We start from the raw sequence: 17,736 nt of genomic DNA, 5'->3' as shown, positions 1-17,736 counted from the left end.
GATGGTTGGGATAGAGAGGACTAAGGAAGGTGTCCCAGGGAATTGTAGGATACTTCCAGCTGCCAGGACCTGAGTCAAGCGGGGCTGCATCTACACTGCAAAACAATAAAGGCTCTGACCCTGGGTCCCAGCTTAACTCGAGCTCGGACCCTCCAGCCATGCAGGGTCCTGGGATCCAGGGTCTGAGCCCTGGATTAGTGCAATTACATGTAGACGCAAGAGAGTTTAGGCGTGAGCCTGGGCTCAAGCCTGGGCTTACTTGCAGTGTAGACATACCCTATGTGGTGACCTGATGCAACACGGGCTGTGTTTGGAGAGCCAGGGATGGTTACAGGGTCTTGTCTGGGTCCCAGAGCCTCAGTAACAAATCCCCTTTTTAACCTTTGCAGTCTCTTCTATAGCTTGAAGGACAAGGCCCCGTCGAGCTTTATTTGCCAAGCTAGGCCTGAATGAGAGGAAAGGAAAGGAAAGAATTGGAAACTTGAGAGACTGTTGCTTTAATCGGGGCCCGTGTTATGGGAAGCCAAACATCCCCTTCCCCTGGTGTGAAACCCCCATCTGCCTCCTCCTAGCAGGGAGCAAGTGGGAAGCGGTCAGGGCTCTGAGGAGAGGAAAAGTTCAGAGCGAGAAAGAGAGAGAGAGATCGATCTGAATGTTATGCAGCTTTAAGGATCAAAAATAGACCGCACTTTTATACAGTTTCATTTGGGCAGCCCCAGGAGGGGTGGGCTGAAGCCCCCGATGGCGACCTCCCTCCCCGGCCCACCCACCCCTACCTCACCCACAAGTTCGCTCCCCGCTCCGCTCCACCCCCCCCGCACCCCCTTCACTTCCGCCGCCCGATCTGCGCCATCAAGTGGGCATTGGCGGCGGCCTTTGCCCGCAAGTTCTTGGCCTTGGCGATGTCGAAGAGGATGTTCATGATGTTGGTGGGCACGTCGAGGGACAGGGTGAATTTGGTGCGCCGGTCGGTCTTGGCCCGGTTCTGGTACATCTTCCCCTTGAGCTGCGCCTGCGAGAGGTATTTGTATCGGGTGTCCCCTGCGAACGTCCGTTTCTCCTTTTCCGCCTCCTCCTCTTCCTCCTGCTGCGAGGGTGCCTCCTTCCCAGGCAGGGAGCCGAAACTCCTCTTGTCCAGGAGGGAGTTCTCCTCCAGGCGGCTCTTCTCGGCCTCCGAGAGGGCGGCGTTGAGGCAGCTGAAGAGGGACTCGGCTTTGTACAGCTTGAGGGACAGGCCTGTCCGCACGGCGCACACGATCAGGAGCAGCAGCATGAGTCTGGTGGGCGACATGGTTCCCCCCTGAGGCTCAGGAGAGGGAGAGAAGGCAGGGAAGGTAGAAACGTAGGTGAGGGTCATTCGTATTAATCACGGTGTATCCTCAGGGCACAGAGGCGCTGACTCCGTGGGTGCTCAGCACCCACCGGCAGGCCCCACCGATCAGCTTGTTCCCCCCCCCGGCCCCTCCCAGCACCTTCTGCCCGCTGGCGGCCCTGCCGATCAGCTCCGCTCCCTCCCTTCCAGTGCCTCCTGCCCGCCACAGATCAGCTGTTCAGTGGCAGGCGGGAGGCGCCCGGGGGGAGAGGGCAGGGCACGCTCCGGGGAGGGGTGGAATGGGGCAGGAAGAGATGGAGTGGGGCCTGGGGGAAGGAATGGAGTGGGGGGACGGGGTCTCGGGTGGGGTGGGGGGGTCGAGCACCCCCAGGGAAATGAGAAAGCCCACGCCTGTGATGGCGGAATAGTCCGGTGATAAGGGGAGGGGATTGGGATGTCCAGACCTTGGAGGAGGTGTCTAGTGGTAAGTGCAGGGGATGGGGAATCAGGACTCCTGGGTTCTATTCCCACAACTAGGAGGAAGTATGGTCTAGTGCAGAGGCGATGCATGGGGCGGGGGGCATGCAGGGTTGTGTGCCCCCCCAGATTTCTGCCAGGGTTTGCCGACCCGGCCCCCTCCTTGTATGGTAGCTCCCGCAGCTGGCAAGCCGCAAGCTGCAGCCACGGGGAGAGGCAGCCGCAAACAGCTGGGAGATGCAGGGAGGGGCTGCTGAGGGTAAGAGGAGAGGTGTGAGTCTGCGGGGGGGGTGACTCAAGTTGTTGGGGGGGGGTGAACCTTTAAATTGTGCCCCCCCATCAGCAGGTACCAGTCATCTCTGGTTAGAGCAGGGGATTGAATCAGGCCCCTCCCTGTGTTCCACGGTGCCACACCCCTGGGTTCCCTCTGTAATTTTGGGTGGGTCACTAAGACCCACCTTTGGAAAAGTGGCCTCTAATTGTACATGCTGGACCAGAGACCTGATGCTTTGCAGACCTACAGACGATTCATACATAAGGATTGCTTTGCTGCACTGGTGCTGTAATGCAGCTGCCTCTGGGGTGGGACACAACAGCTGTTATAACAGCTCCCGCAGTATTACTTGGGACCCTGCCACAGGGTTGTCAGAATGTCATGGTCACCTCCCATCCTTCTTCCTCGTGCCCCCCCTGTGCTCCATATGACTTCCCAGGCATCACCTTCTAAGCCCCCGCACCCTGACCAACTCAAAGCTGGTTCAAAATGTCGACTTTCGAAAAAGCAGGTCCAGCCCATCGAAGCCCACTAGGCATGCGTCCATGGCGCTAGCTAATGCCAGTGGCAACAAAGGTTCCTATATCACTAGGAAACCCCATGCAGTGTTGGCAACCCATCTATTGCAGCCCTGAGAGTGCATCTGACTATAAACCCCAGTATTGCCGACCCTGACTAGTCAGAAATCGGGAGCCAGGGCCCCTCGAAATCGAGAGCTGACTAACACCAACAACGCTCACCCTGACTGAGTCACCTTGGCTTGACCACAAAATGGCCGCGAAGGACCGCGCCATGTCTAGGGCAGGCAGGGGCTGTATAACCGTGTCCCCACAGAGGTTTGATGGAGCGCTAACATCCCCAATCCCCCTCAGCCCTGCCTTGCCACACAGCTGTCTCATCCCACGTTATTCCAGAGGCGAGCCCGCTGGAGGATGGATTTCCCATGGCAAGCGAAGACAAAAAGCTAAAATTTCGGGGGGGAATGAAATTCTGAAAAAATCTTCATGCAGGGCCAGTGGAAAGGTTTAGTTGTCGCTCTCTGGCTCTCCAGACCATGTAGGTCCTTGGCCACCCTCAACTCTTCCCTCACTTCCTGCAGCCAAGGGCCCATTTTCCCCCATCAGTGCATTTGAAATGGTTCCATTTCACCCATTTAAAGGGACAGTAAACTTCAAAACGAAGGTTGTTCCGGGATGAACCAGCAAAATTTTCTGTGCCGAAAGGCGACATTTCGACTTACCCCCCCCCCCCTTTTTCTCAATGATACGTCCTTGACATCGACGTCATTTCACGACAAATGTTGGTTTTGCCCAAACACAGTTTTCTGATGGCATGTTGTGATCAGCTCCCTTCCTGAGCTGCTGCTCCTCTAGGAGGGGTGGCTGACAATCACACTGGATATGTCTATATTCATAGGCGCTGGGGCTGGAGCACCCCTCGGAAGCCCCCCATCAGCCCTGCCGATCAGCGCTTCCCCCTCCCTCCCCATGCCTCCTGCCCGCCTTCATCAGCTGTTTTGCGGCATGCAGGAGGCTCTGGGGGCTGGGGAAGGGGCAGGAGTGAGAACGTGGTGCACTCGGGGGAGGGGGTGGAATGCGGCGGGAAGAGGCGGGGTGGGAGTGGGGACTTGAGGGAAGGGGTGGAGTGGGGGGCAAGGCTTGGGACAGAGCCAGGGGGTCGAGCACCCCCCGGCACATTGAAAAGTTGGCACCTGTGTCTATACTGCATACTAGCCTGGGGCTCTGGGACCTGTGGCCAGAGTGGGTACGTCTACACTGCAATGAGAAGCCCGCTGCACCGAGCCGCAGGGCCTGGGTCAATCGACTCGGGCTTGCAGGGCTCAGGCCCGCGGGGCTGAAAATTGCAGTGTAGAGGTCTGGTCTTGGGCTGGAGGCCAGGCTCTGAGACCCACCGCGAAGCTCAAACCCGCTAACCCAGGCCAGCCACAGCTGTGCTGTGTGTGTTACTGCAGTGTAGACGTACCCAGTGTTTCCAAGCTCGGGCTTGAGCATCCACTCTGCATTGTAAACCGGGTCCATAGTGTATTATACAGACCTTCTGGTTCAGGGCTGTGGTTTGAGCTGTGTCCACACTGCAAAACTACCAGGCTTGGCCCTGAGTCACTTGGTCTCTGGTCCACGCCCTCAGCAAGTTCCTAGGGCCATGGTCCTGCGTGCTTTGCTGACCCTTGTCAGACTGAGTTGTGTGTGGGAGAAGAGGGGCTGGGGCCCCAACTGGAGTCAGAGCCCAGGCTCAGTGGGCCGTGGAGACGTATCCTCTGTGAGCTGAGCAAACATTGGGCCTGGAGTGAGACTCCCAGACTCACTGCTCCTGTGACCGGTCCGCGCTTGGGAGCCCAGATATTCACAGAGTTTAGGGCCAGGAGGAACCATCTCAGCTGATCTCCAGTATAACCCAGGCCACAGAACCTCACCCAGTTCCCCCTGCCCGGAGCTCCAGTATCTGGGGAGAGGAGGGCTGGAAAGTGGCTGAAGTAGGTCTGCCCCAGCAAGCCAGCCTAACCTAGCGGGAGGCTGTGAAACACCTGCCTTTTCGCGGCTCTGCTGCGCATTCTCTTCCTGGTTTGGAAGGGTTTCTCCTCCTCGGGTCGGCTCTTCCTGAGAGGGGCCGGGCATCCCAACTCCCTTTGAAGTCAAGAGGAGTTCTGAGTGCTCGGCACCGCTCAACATCAGGCCAGCGAATGAGCCATTCACGGCAGGCAGGAAACCTGCTGCAGCTGGACCGAGTGGAGAAACAGGGAGGTCCCAGCCAGCCTGGCACTCCTTTTGACTGTTCACAAACTTTGTTTGCCTGGGACATCCCAGGTAAATCCGCGACTTGAAGGGCGCCCCCCCTCCCGTCCATGGATTCTAGTTGTTTTCCTGGCTAGCATGAAAAACGCTGGCACAGGACTCAGGAGACCTGGTTTCTAGTCCTGACTCTGCCACCGGGCGGCCCATGAGAATATTACTGCCCTGCTCTGTGCCTCAGTTTCCCCATCTATACAATGGGTGTAATGATATTGCCTTCCTTTGTAAAGCGCTTTCAGATCTACTGATGAAAAGTGCTGCATAAGAGCTAGGGGTTGTTATTAATAATGGAAACTCCACCGATGGAGCCATTTGAAATAGGATGGAGGAACAAGCCAGTGTTGGCAAAAGGAGATGCGGAGGGATGAAGAGTTGGCATTTCTAACAGCAAGGCCTCCTAGACACCATCACAGTGACAACACATTGTCTGGCTGTGGATGCTCAAAGGTCCTGGTGCGGTCACTGGCCTGACGCACCCATCAACCATTGCTTCGCAGTGTATGGGAGGGGCCTTAGCATCTATGAATTCCACTGCTCCAAATGATGCTATCCATTCCCTCTTATCTAATCTATTCCATCCAGTCATCCGTGACAATTATAACGAGCCAGCAAAAGCGTAGGAGCGTTGGAGTCCTGCACTTAGGACGGAAGAATCCAATGCACCGCTACAGACTAGGGACCGAATGGCTAGGCAGCAGTTCTGCAGAGAAGGACCTAGGGGTTACAGTGGACGAGAAGCTGGATATGAGTCAACAGTGTGCCAAGAAGGCCAATGGCATTTTGGGGTGTATAAGTTAGGGACATTGCCAGCAGATCGAGGGATGTGATCGTTCCCCTCTATTCGACATTGGTGAGGCCTCATCTGGAGTACTGTGTCCAGTTTTGGGCCCCACACTACAAGAAGGATGTGGAGAAATTGGAGAGAGTCCAGCGAAGGGCAACAAAAATGATTAGGGGACTGGAACATATGAGTTATGAAGAGAGGCTGAGGGAACTGGAATTGTTTAGTCTACAGAAGAGAAGAATGAGGGGGGATTTGATAGCTGCTTTTAACTACCTGAAAGGTGGATCCAAAGAGGATGGATCTAGACTATTCTCAGTGATAGCAGATGACAGAACAAGGAGTAATGGTATCAAGTTGCAGTGGGGGAGGTTTAGGTTGGATATTAGGAAAAACTTTTTCACTGGGAGGGTGGTGAAACACTGGAATGCGTTATCTAGGGCGGTGGTGGAATCCCCTTCCTTAGAAGTTTTTAAGGTCAGGCTTGACAAAGCGCTGGCTGGGATGATTTAGTTGGGATTGGTCTTGCTCTGGGCAGGGGGTTGGACTAGATGGCCTCCAGAGGTCCCTTCCAACTCCGTTATTCTATGATTCTATGATTCAATGAATTTCCCGTTGGGTCGCTGCCCTGAGTGAGGAGTCGGTAGCTAGAGGGCTGGGGATTTTCTTTGGCAGTGTGACGCGCTGTTACATCACGGGCCGTGTCACAGGGGAACGGGGCAGATTGCTTGTTTCATGGCCAGCTCTCTCGTCCCTGCAGCCAGGAGGATGATCCAAGGCTGTGAATGAACCTGGGACCAAATAGGTAAACAGCCGAATGCTGTGGCAATGCTGTACACAGGCATCGCTAGGCATCACAGGCTCCGCACCCCGGCCAGCTGCAGGGCAGCATTGTCCCAGGGAGGAAGCAGGCCGAGGGATCCTACATGCATGCACGGACCGTCACGGAGGCACACACAGACCCGCAGGGACGGACACACAGACACTCACCTTCTCTTTAGAAAAGTGCCTTATTCAGCTAATATTTCCCCCCATTATTCCAACCTGTAGCACTTGGGTGGCACCTTTCTTAGGATGCCCTCACAGCATTTCACAAGAGCTGGCGCCAGTTTTACAGACGAGGCAATTAAGGGGCAGGGGGATGTAGTTATATTACGGCAAAGCCTAGGGGCTCCGATCCAGGCTCCACTGTGCCAGGCGCTGTACACACACAGAATGAAAAGACAGTCCCTATCTCAAAGAGCCTTCAGCCCGGCTGCCCAAGGTCACACCCTGGGAGCTAGGAACTAGTCGTGTGATCTAGTGGCTAGAGCACCAGCCTGGGACTCAGGGGTCTTGGCTTCTTGTCCCAGCTCTGCCACTGGCTGTCTGGATGAACTGGGGTAAATTCTGTGCCTCAGTTTCCCCATATGTAAAATGGGGATAATGACACTGCTCTCCTTTATAAAGTGCTTTGAGATCTACTAATGAAAAGCATGAGATTGTAATATTCCCTAGCTACTATGCCACACTGCAGACTCAAAACCGCCAAGCTTGGCTTTTCCACTGTACCAATATCGACCTTTTAGATCCTGACACAAAACAAAGCGGTGTGCAGAGACCCTTGTGTGTGCTGCCTTTTGTGAGCCACAGGCTCCCTCTAGTGGGTATTTCAGTACCCTGCAGGCTAAGCAATAAGTGACAGAGCCCCTATCCGTATGTCTACACAGCAACTAGGCACCCGCGCCTGGCCCAGGCTCACAGGGCTTGGACTGTAGAGATGTTTCAATAGCCTTCCAGGCTCTAGCACCCTGCGAGGTGTGTGTGTGTCTCAAAGCTCAGGCTCCAGCCCGAGCCTGGAAGTCTACACAGCAACAAAAGAGCCCCCCAAGCCCGAGTCAGCTGGCACGGGCTGGCCGCGGGTTTGTCTTTGCTGTGTAGACAGACCCAAGGAGAGACAAGGTGGGTGGGGTAATAGCTTTTACTGGGCCAACCTCTCTTGGTGTGAGAGAGACACTCTGCCGAGCTCCCACAGCGCTCTTCTTGTCTCTCTAATATCCTGGGACCAACGCGGCCACAACCCTGCAGAGAGCCTCATTTGTGGGTCCAAAGCAGGTGTCCAACGCAGTCTGGCTAGATCCTCTATTGTCATTCCCGTGGGTCACTCACCCGGCTCAAACTCTGTGTGACTTGCTGCAGGGCTGGAGGGGGGCAGTTGGATTTTCAATTCAAGATCGCAATATCAGAGAGCCTAGAATATAAAACCTCCCCTGATATTTAGGGCTGGTGGAGGGAACCAGGGGGACATCCCCACAGACGGGAGCCAGTCACAGAATAGGTACAGCACAGACAGCCATACTGACCGCTACCTGGCACCCTGCAGCTAATGTGCCCCAAATCTGACCAGGCTTGAGTGATCTCCAGTGGCCAGGGCCGTGGCTTTGGGCACAGGAATGGGGAGGGCTAAGCAGGAGCCAGTGGAGAAAGGGAGGATGGGGAAGCCAGCAGGCCCACTCTGCCCCATTAAGGGCTCGTGGAGGACTTACTCTGGGCCTTAGGGCATGTGCTGTGGCCTTCCCACCCATTCCACACATCTATTATCTTAGCTGGTCTGCCTAAGCCTCCAGCGGATCCTTGGGGTCCCTCCCAGCCAGCCCCCACCGGATGGGGGCATTATGAGCCTTGTCAGATCCCCAGCTAGGGTTGGTCCCCATAATGGGCCAAATTCAGACAAAACTGCAGCCCTGGATGAGAATCTTCAGAATGGTGGAGGCTGGGGGCCCCTCTGCCAGCCACCTAAGGCTCATGCGGGACCCCCTGATCCTCTTCCCATCTGTGTGGGGAAGGTTGAGGTACCCCAAAAGGTTTCTGAGGTGGGCCTCAGGGAGCCTCCTACCACCCATGGGAGGTGAAGCTGGAGCACCTTTCAAGTAGCCTTCTGGGGCTTGCCAGGAGGCTGGTACACTTATCCAGGCAGAGCCCTCCTCCTGGGTGCCCTCTAAGTTCCACAGGAATCAGGCCTGAGGAGACGCAAAGGAAGGAAGTGGGGAATGCCCCTTGATATGTGCCCCCAACAATCCTCCTGCTCCCCTCATCCCCCCTTTTAAGACCTGAGACGGTTCCCACCCTGCACACATCCTAAGGTCTGCCAGAGAGGGGCTTCCCTCTTGGGCTGTGCATGGGAACGCTCCCCTCCCCACAGACAGTAGGGAGTCAGGGGAAAGGGAGGGAGCATTCCCGCCACCCCATTTCCAAGCCCACTGCTCCCTCCAGTCCCTCAGTAGGACAATTTAAAAAACTAAGGAAATTCCCATACAAAAAACTTTCTTGCAGGGTGTTTAAATCTGCAAGCCCATCCCAGTGTGTTGAGCGGGCCTCACCTTTCCAGTGCATTACAGTTAATAAAATAAAGTAAGCACCCCAGGAATTTCAATGCTGAGGTTTCACTTCCATAACAAGCCACAGTCACGCTCACAAAACACCCATAACCTTAACTCTGCCCCCTAGAGCTGTGAGGCTGTAGTATTCTCAGCTGGGTTTAGAAAGCATTGTGTAACATCACTGCCAGGCTTGGTCTTAAGGAAGTCGGTGGTTCAGCTGAACGTCTTTTGAGTGAAAGAAGTCATCTAAGAGAATGAGAGCGAAGTTGTCGATTTGATTTATGGACCAAACACCCAACTCTTGTCCAAGAACATCTGGCCTGGATGGTTGTTTGAAATTGTTCCCTGTTTGGTAAATCCCAGGGTACTAATGGCTAGAGTCACTGTGGAGGTTGATAATAATTAACGTGTACGGGGTGGAGGAATGGCCCTGTAATTCCTGTCTGGATGGGTGACTTTGCATATGGAACTGCATAGAAAACTGTCTGCCTGATTCTCAACTGCCTTGCACTTTGTATCTCGGAAACCCCTGGATCAAATGATCCCAAATTTGGATCACTGACCCCAGCCAGTGCCCCCATGGTGCTCCCCAAATTACAAGGCAATCTGAGTCACCATGCAAATATTAGAGCACTTAGGAAAGCTGAGCTTTAACCAGAAAGTTGGTCTCAATTTTAGCTATCGTAGCTCTGGTGGTCTACTATAACATAGTCATTTATACATGTGCAAAATGGGTGCACAGTGGTGCACAAGACTACCATCTGGAGCGGGTCTCATTCTCCCCCCACTTTGCGCAGGTGTAAATAACGACACAAAGCAGAAGGCAATGGCAGAGAGGGCCCACAGTGTTGTGAAAATGGTTTTAAAAACGCCCGATACCTTGAGAAAATATAAAGTGACTGGGGATTGTTAATGAAGAAAGCACAGAGCGCCTGCCCTGGGCCTGGTGACGCTGGCCACTGGCGCAGAATGCATAGTCCACTGTGAGTGGGGTGACCAGATGTCCCGATTTTATAGGGACAGTCCCAATTTGGGGGGGCTTTTTCTTATATAGGCACCTATTACCCCCCACCCCCGTCCCGATTTTTCACACTTGCCCTCTGCTCGTCCTAACTGTGAGCTGGAGGTGGTTTTTACAGCGTGCATCCCTCTAGTATTTTGGGGAGGGCTGCCTGGACAAGAAATCTGCGGCCGAGAGAGCTCTGAAGGACGTTTTTTTCAGGCCAACGGCTGCAGCGGTATTTTTACCGGCTCTTCCCGAGGACCGAGCTGTGCAGTGCAACGTTTCTCCATTTCCCCACGTGTGAGGTTTGGCAGCTGTTGCCTCCACCGGGGCAGAGTTAAGGCTATGGCTGTTATCGGAGGGTAACTCAGTGGCTGGTGGCAGAAATGCTAGCTCACTCTGGAACTTTCCAGGCTTCTACATTTTCACAATGGTTGCCAACGTGAACGTGCTCAGAAGAGAAGACATGCTCCTCACGCTGATATTTGCCTGTAATTGTCACTTCCCCTGGACCAAGGGCTGAGCTGGGGACTAGTTAATGTTTGTGTAGTGCTTTGAAGGCATAAAGCAACATGGAAATGGTGCGGGTATTGGTTGTCTGTTATGAGCGCTTTGGGATGGAGCCTTGTTTTGCAGGGCCTGTTGGCGTGGTGGCATCTCCATCTCTCCTGTGCCTCTAGCACACAATTTGGCCTCTTGAGGATGGAAATACTTGAATTTAATTAAAGTAATTGGGATCAATACAGGGGTAGTTGGGTGAAATGTAACAGCCTGGGACAGGAGATCATACTAGGGGATCTGATGGTTCCTTCTGGCCTCTATGAAATCAGGCATCCAAGACAATGATGAGTCTGTAGGTCTCTAGAGGCCTTTTCGTCTCTCCAGTTAGCACAGCCCTGCTCTGGCATCAGGTCTGGCCAGGTCCTATGGGCTCACGGTGGCTTTGAACAGGTCCATGCTATATAGCTGGACTGGAAAGCTGTCTGAGGACAGTCATGGATCAACTACTAAAAGGGTCCCTTTCAGCTGAGATCAGCTCAGGAAGACTCCTAGTGGCTGGGCGAAAAGGAAGCGCCTTCCTGACTCCTGGAAGAGCGTGATGGACCAGTTTGGGTCTCACTTATGGTGCAGGAGACACCCACCACCCACTGAGCTTGCCACGCCTGCTGGACAAGGAGGCCTGTCATTGCTCGCTGCCATTCTCACTTGTTTCCTCGGGGCGATGTGCCAGGCACAATGGTGACGGAACCAGGCATCTGCCTGTAACAGCCTGCCATGGTTCGGAGGACAGGCGGCTGGAGAATGGAAGTGGAGCTCTGAACTGGGCCCGGGTCCAACGGAGTACGTAGGCCTGTGTATAACGCTGAGCATGCGTGTGTACCCATGCGTTGGAGTCAGCAGAACTGGCCACCATATTTCACCCCGTCTCTCTGCAGAATGAGGCGCGTCTGTCGGCTTAGAGGACCCAGGACCCATATTCCTCATCCGGGAGCCACCTCTCAGTGCGGCCCATTTCACAACAACCTGCAACCTCTGCTCAGGCCAGGTGAGACCCGCCGGCCCGAGCCTACAATGCACATGTGGACATGGTTAGGTCTGAGGCCCCGTGGCTGCATATGTCTGAGCAAGAGTGAGGGCTGCCTGGCACGCAGGGGCTGCTGGTTTTTTCAATCCCATTCCTGTCCTTAGCTGGTGGCTCCCACCACTCTCCCCTCCACCCTCTCCAAGGGGCTCTGCTCATTCTCCACCCTTCTGCCGCCTTCCTCTTTTAATTAGAAAAGGGTTCCTGCTGCCCCGCTCCCAGCCCTCTGGCTGCCGAGGGACCGGGAGAGCCTGCGCTGATCGTGGGTCCCAAGGCCCAGCTCAAGGGGGGGCCTCAGGGCTGGAATAGCACTGGGGCAGGACTGAGGTGTGAAGGCTGAGCTGTGTGCCCATAGGTCAGGATTGTGGCGTGCACCGTGTCTGCCACCGCTTTGCCTGGCTCAAGCTTGTGTGATCAGCCTCTCGCTTTGGTTGCACTATGGGCCTGATCCTGCGAGATGTTCAGCACCCTCGTCAATGGCAGGGGAGAGTGTCCAGGAATCACTCGGCGCCTTGCAAAATCAGGACTTAAACTCTGCCATGAAACGTTAATAGGCCGATAACCCCCCACACACACACACACACATCTGAGATACAGCCTTTGACCTGGCATTTCACTTCCCAGCCCTGGGAACAGGGAGGCAGGAGACCCTTCAAAAGTTATTTTAACTTCCTGCCAGAGGGACAGGGACTATGGGGGGGGGCTGTTTTGTAAGAGTGGCTTTCCGTTCTCCCTGTTCTCTGACGCCCACTGCTCTCGCGCTGCTGTCCCGGAGTAATCGATTGCATCAATAAACTTGGCTGCATGAGCTGGAGTCGGATAGATGGAGTTTTGATAAGTTTTAAACCGTACGCCCGACAGGATTCATCAGCCTGCACTTGCCTGAATAGATCTCAGCAAAGACCCACATCCTGCTTATTTTCCCCTATAAATACATGGGCCCAGCTCCTCAGTGGGTGGAAATCCGTGTTGCTCTACAATAGATTTCCACCTGTTGAAGATCTGGCCCCCTGTGCTCTGTTAGTGTCAAGGGCTATTGGCTCTGGATTATTACGAGCTACCGTTTTGACAGCTGTGTTGTTCAGATTTTGTTTGGAAACACCCAGCTGTGATTAAGAACTAATCGAGCCCCTTCCAACGTTGTCTCCAGGGATGATATTCCACTAATCAGTGCGAATCTGTCAGACAATTTGCATCTCTCTGAGCCCTGCACAACTAATTATCAAATCAGTTCGCAACACTCTTTATACCATCATCTGATAATGGAAAGTCTGGCCCTAGGTCAGGCGATGATTGGGCTAGCTTGTCCCATCTCTGAAAACTCTTTGGGGGCTTCCTGGGAGCTGTCATTGGTGACGGGGACCACAGAACATAAAAAAAAGCAAATGAAACATGCCCCAAATCATCATTGGTTTTCAGATGCCCAGACGCAGGATTGATATCATAAAAAAATTCAATCAAGGCAAAGTCTCAACACAATACACTGCCGATGGCCTGGCTAATGAGTTCCCTTTGCTTGGCTACTGCAAAAAATACCTTTTGGTAGCCATCCTGTTGTGTCTCTTGTACCTGAGAATCCTAGTGCACTGGTAACCATTACAAAGTCTTGCTCCCCGGAACTGTCACCAAAGAAATGTGGAATTCAGCCAAAAGAAGCAGCAAACCAGTTTCTGAAGAGGCTTGGATTGAGTCTGATGATGACATTTACGAGACGTGATCCACAGGTGCCTTTAGGGGCACATCTTCAGCTGGGATAAATTGTCATAGCTCCATGGACAATTTACAGACATTATATAGAAAAGCTACAGACAATTGGAGCTATCAGAATTTACACTAGCTGGGGACCTACACCTGCCTCTTAGCTATTAAAGACAGGAGGAAACGTGAAGCAGACATGCAAGGCAGGTCAAGCAAGTTGGGAATAACGCTTTTTCTGACTTATGGGTGTCCCCCTATAACAAAGACTTCAGCTAGAGCTAATGAGATGGATCTGATTTGCACAGCTCAGCTTCCCATCGAAAGTAGTCGCAGAAAGATCAAATATTACACATTTGGATCTCAGCCACAGACACCTCCACTTTGATAACTAATAAACCAACTGCACATTTCAAATGGCCCATTTCATTGCTGATGCACAAAACTGACTTTAGCCGTGGGGGCTGACTCTGTCTTGCTTTCCCATTCTGTCTTTAGATATAGCATTTTGTGTCCCCCTCCCTGGAGATAACCCTTGAAAAATGTCAATCCCACCTCTTTCCCCCGTCCCTGGAGCTAGTCAGTTTAACTCTGAAAACTCCAGCCGGTGCTTTAGCTGATCCTTTGCCTCAGTAACTCAAAAGACAGAGTCATTTTTGTCTCTTAATACAGTTTCCTAGACTGCTTTTTGATAGAATGCTTCTCTCCTTTTGCATAGAAATGTAGCGCCTAGCAGGGACCCAAGCACCTAGGAGAAGCACTGAAATATTTAAACTTTGTTGCAAACAAAGCTGGTTGCTCTTTAATAAATGAATTCCAAGCAATGCACTCACCTGTAAGTCTTCTGTGCTCAGGAGGGAGAGCGCTCACTGTTGCAAGCCGCCGTCTCAGAGTAAGGAGAAATATATCAGGACCATTAGCCTGAACTTCTGTATCCTGCCTTTTCTTTTATTGTTATTAAGAGGGCTGCGATATTTTTTCTCTCTATGGAAACGCTTCCCCCCCCCCTCCCTTGTGTATATATAAAAATGAGTGATCACGGGGTCTGAATCGTAACTCCAGCCGCGGCGCCTTCATTTGGACATGATTTCATTAAAATGAAATCAGAAGGAGCTGGCAACGTCACGGGGCTGAGATGTCCCTTCCCATTCAGAAAAAAAAAAGAAAAAAAGCTGGCTATTAAGAGTCACACCAAGAAGAGGAGCTGTTGCAAACTCCAGGACCGTACAGAGTACACACAGATACACATATGCTTTGCTCGAACTCTCCTGCTTGGAATCAAGAGACATTGCACTAACACTTAGCACGCTGGGCCAGATTTTTAAAGGTATTTAGGCCCCTAACGATGAAGATAGGCACCTAGTGGGATTTTTAAAAGCACCTCGGCTCCTATTTGAGTCTTTATACCTTTACAAAACTGGCTCTTTGTCTCTTCCGTGTATTTGCAGACATTCAGGGCAAAATCTATCCCTGGTGAATGCCACTGACTTATTTCACTTGCATCAGTGGTAGATTTGGCCTTTATTAACCAATATTTATCTCAGCCCATTTGTGGTAGATGAGGAAGTATTACTGTCCTCACGTGACAGACTGGGGAAATGGAGGCCGCGAGGTTATGAGATTTGCCCCAGGCTACAGAAAGATTTAGAGATGGAGTTCGAATTCCAGAGACCCTGCCTTCCAGAGCCCAGCCAGCTACCAGAACGAGGAGCTGCTTTGATGATAACAAAAGGCAACACAAAGCAAAGTCAACACAACCCAGGATAAAGTCGCTAGAATTGCTGGGGGGCTTTATGCCAAGGAGCCTTAGGCAAGGAGGGGTTTGTGGAAGTTTGGTTCTATGGTGTGATGAGCGACACTCACAAGATTCAAAGACCTTCAGTTCATTTGGGATAAGAGAAGCATCCAGGAGTTTGGCTGCTTCTCAGAACCTACTCGGGCGTCTCTGAGGTGCCAATCAAGATAGAAATCTCCCCGGACCAAGCTTCCTAGTGAACATTCCAGCCTCTGGAACATCCTGAGAAGAGTTGCTCATGCAACCTCCTGGGCTTTTGTTTTCAGCTAAAACCAGCGCGTGCAGCGCTGCAGACCAAAGCTACAAAAAAAAAAGGTACCTGAACTTTTGTAAATATGGAACCTGGTTTTCAGAAAGTGCTGAGCACCTGCCCTCTGAGAATCAGGCCCCTTTAGGTGTCTCCAGTTAGACTGAGCTGTTTCAAGGAAGGTTGGTCTGGTGGTTAAGACAATTGAGTAGGACTCTAGAAACCGAGGTTCAATTACTGGTCCTGCTACAGTCTTTCTGCGTGACCTTGGCCAAGTCACTTAGCCACGGCAAGCCCCAGAGATGGGTTACTGTGCTTGATAGATCAAATATCTGATTGGTTATGGGATAAATCCTTTGATGAGCCTCAGAGACAAAGAAAGTGGGGATTGAAAAGGATTAACTCATCCCCTTATTATCTGCTTAGGGTTTACTTTCTTGTTCATTCCTCCCATTATACCGATAGCCTTTCAATGCTACATGCCTGAGTCCCCACCCCTCACATCCTTATAGATCAGCAGTAACGTTATTGAAGCCAATGGAGCATCACCAGCAATTGAACGGGAGGATCAGGCTCTGCCGTGCTTTACTCCATTGGTTCTGAAACTGACTGATCACGGCAGGGACTCCTTACTCATTTACCTGGGTGAAACTGCCTTGATTTCCAAAGGGCTGAATACCTGCTGCTCCCATTGACTTCAGTGGGATTTGTGAATGCTCAGCACAGTGGGGAAATCAGGCCATTTACATGTGGGTATCTAAGTAAGGATTTAGGAGCTTAAAACTGGCAAAGGTTGGTCTGTGTTTCTGCTCAGCAGTACCATTGTGAGTATGGAAGGGCTGGTACAGCTGCAGTATCCCTGGACAGGAAAACATCTCACCAAAGACAATGAAACACCCCCCACCCTCCAAAAAACGATCATAGTAGCAACAGGTGTAGTTCAGATTCCACCACAAGGTACTGCACTTTATGCAGGAATCTCTGGGGAAGGTTCTCTGCCCTGGGTATGCAGGATGACAGACTAGATTACCTTAATCAGAGAATCATAGAAATGGAGGGCTGGAAGGGATCTTCAAATATCATCTAGTCCAGCCCCTGTGCTGAGGCAGGACCAAATAAATCCAGACCATCTTGGGCAGGTGTTTGTCTAGCCTGTACTTAAAAACCTCGTGATGGGGATACCACAACCTCCCTTGGAAGCCAGTAAGAAAGTTTTTCCTATATCTAACCTGAATCTCCTTTGCTGCAGATTAACCCAATTGCTTCTTGTCCTACCTTCACTGCATATGGAGAACAACTGATCACTGTCCTCTTTCTAACAGCCCTTAACATATTTGAAGACTGCTATCAGGTCGCCCCTCAGTCTTCTGTTCTCAAGACTAACTAGATCCAGGTTTTTTTAACCTTTCCTCACCTTATTATAAATTTTTTATCATGTTTGTTGCTCTCCTCTGATGCTTTCCAATTTCTCCACATCTTTCCTAGACTGTGGTACCCAAAACTAGAGATAATACTCCAGCTGAGGCCTCGCCAGTGCCAAATTACCACCCATGTCTTACATACGACACTTCTGCTAACACACCCCAGAACGATATTAGCCTTTCTTGCCACTGTATCACGTTGGCTCAGATTCAGTGTGTGATCCACTAGAGCCCCCTGATCATTTTCAGCAGTACAACTGCCTAGCCCATTATTCCCCATTTGATTTTTCCTTCCTAGGTGAAGTACTTTGCACTTGTCTTTACTGAATTTCATCTTGTTGATTTCAGACCAATTCTCCAATTTGTCCAGGTCATTTTAAATTCTAATCCTTCCCTCTAAAGTGCTGGCAACCCCTCCCAGCCTGGTGACATCTGCAGTTTTTATAAGCGTATTCTCCCCTCCATTAGCTGAGTCATGAACGGAAATGTTGAATAGTACCAGACCCAGGACAGACCCGAGCAGGTCGCCACTAGATACAGCCTTCCACTTGGCAGCAAGCCATTGGCAACTACTCTTTGAATACGGTCAGCCAACCATGTGTGCGCCCATCTTACAGTAATTTCATCTAGCCACATTTCCCTAGTTTGCTTATGAGAATGCCACGTGAGACTGTCAGAAGCCTGACTAAAAGGAAGATATATCACATCTATTAATAGCTGACGGGGATGTAATTCCCCAGGTCCTCCTTTTCCCTCTTTTGAGAAATAGGAGATATGATTGCCCTTCTCCAGTCCTCTGGGACCTCACCTGTCCTCCGTGAGTTCTCCAAGATAATCGCTAATGGTTCTGAGATCGGTACAGCTAGTTCCTTAAGTACCGTAGGGTGAATTTCAGCAGGCCCTACTGACTTGAATACATCTCATGTAGCTAGTATCAGAGGGGCAGCCGTGTTAGTCTGTAGCCACAGAAACAACGAGGA

The 17,736-nt window shown here is 51.9% G+C and overlaps 1 protein-coding gene across 1 annotated transcript; it reads right to left on the bottom strand.

Annotated features, from left to right (window-relative positions):
• Positions 1-826: 826 nt before the first annotated feature.
• Positions 827-14,208, bottom strand: UCN3 (urocortin 3). Its single transcript, XM_073332034.1, has 2 exons — positions 14,127-14,208; positions 827-1,300 (listed from the first exon to the last, which is right to left on the bottom strand). Exon 2 carries the CDS (start codon positions 1,289-1,291, stop codon positions 827-829), a length of 465 nt encoding a protein of 154 aa, XP_073188135.1. The 5' UTR covers positions 1,292-1,300; positions 14,127-14,208.
• Positions 14,209-17,736: the final 3,528 nt, after the last annotated feature.

This window comes from Lepidochelys kempii, chromosome 1, assembly GCF_965140265.1.
Source record: "Lepidochelys kempii isolate rLepKem1 chromosome 1, rLepKem1.hap2, whole genome shotgun sequence".
Classification (NCBI taxonomy): Eukaryota; Metazoa; Chordata; order Testudines; family Cheloniidae; genus Lepidochelys; species Lepidochelys kempii.
The sequence above is the reverse complement of the archived record's forward strand: the minus strand, read 5'-3'. Positions and strand labels throughout refer to the sequence as shown.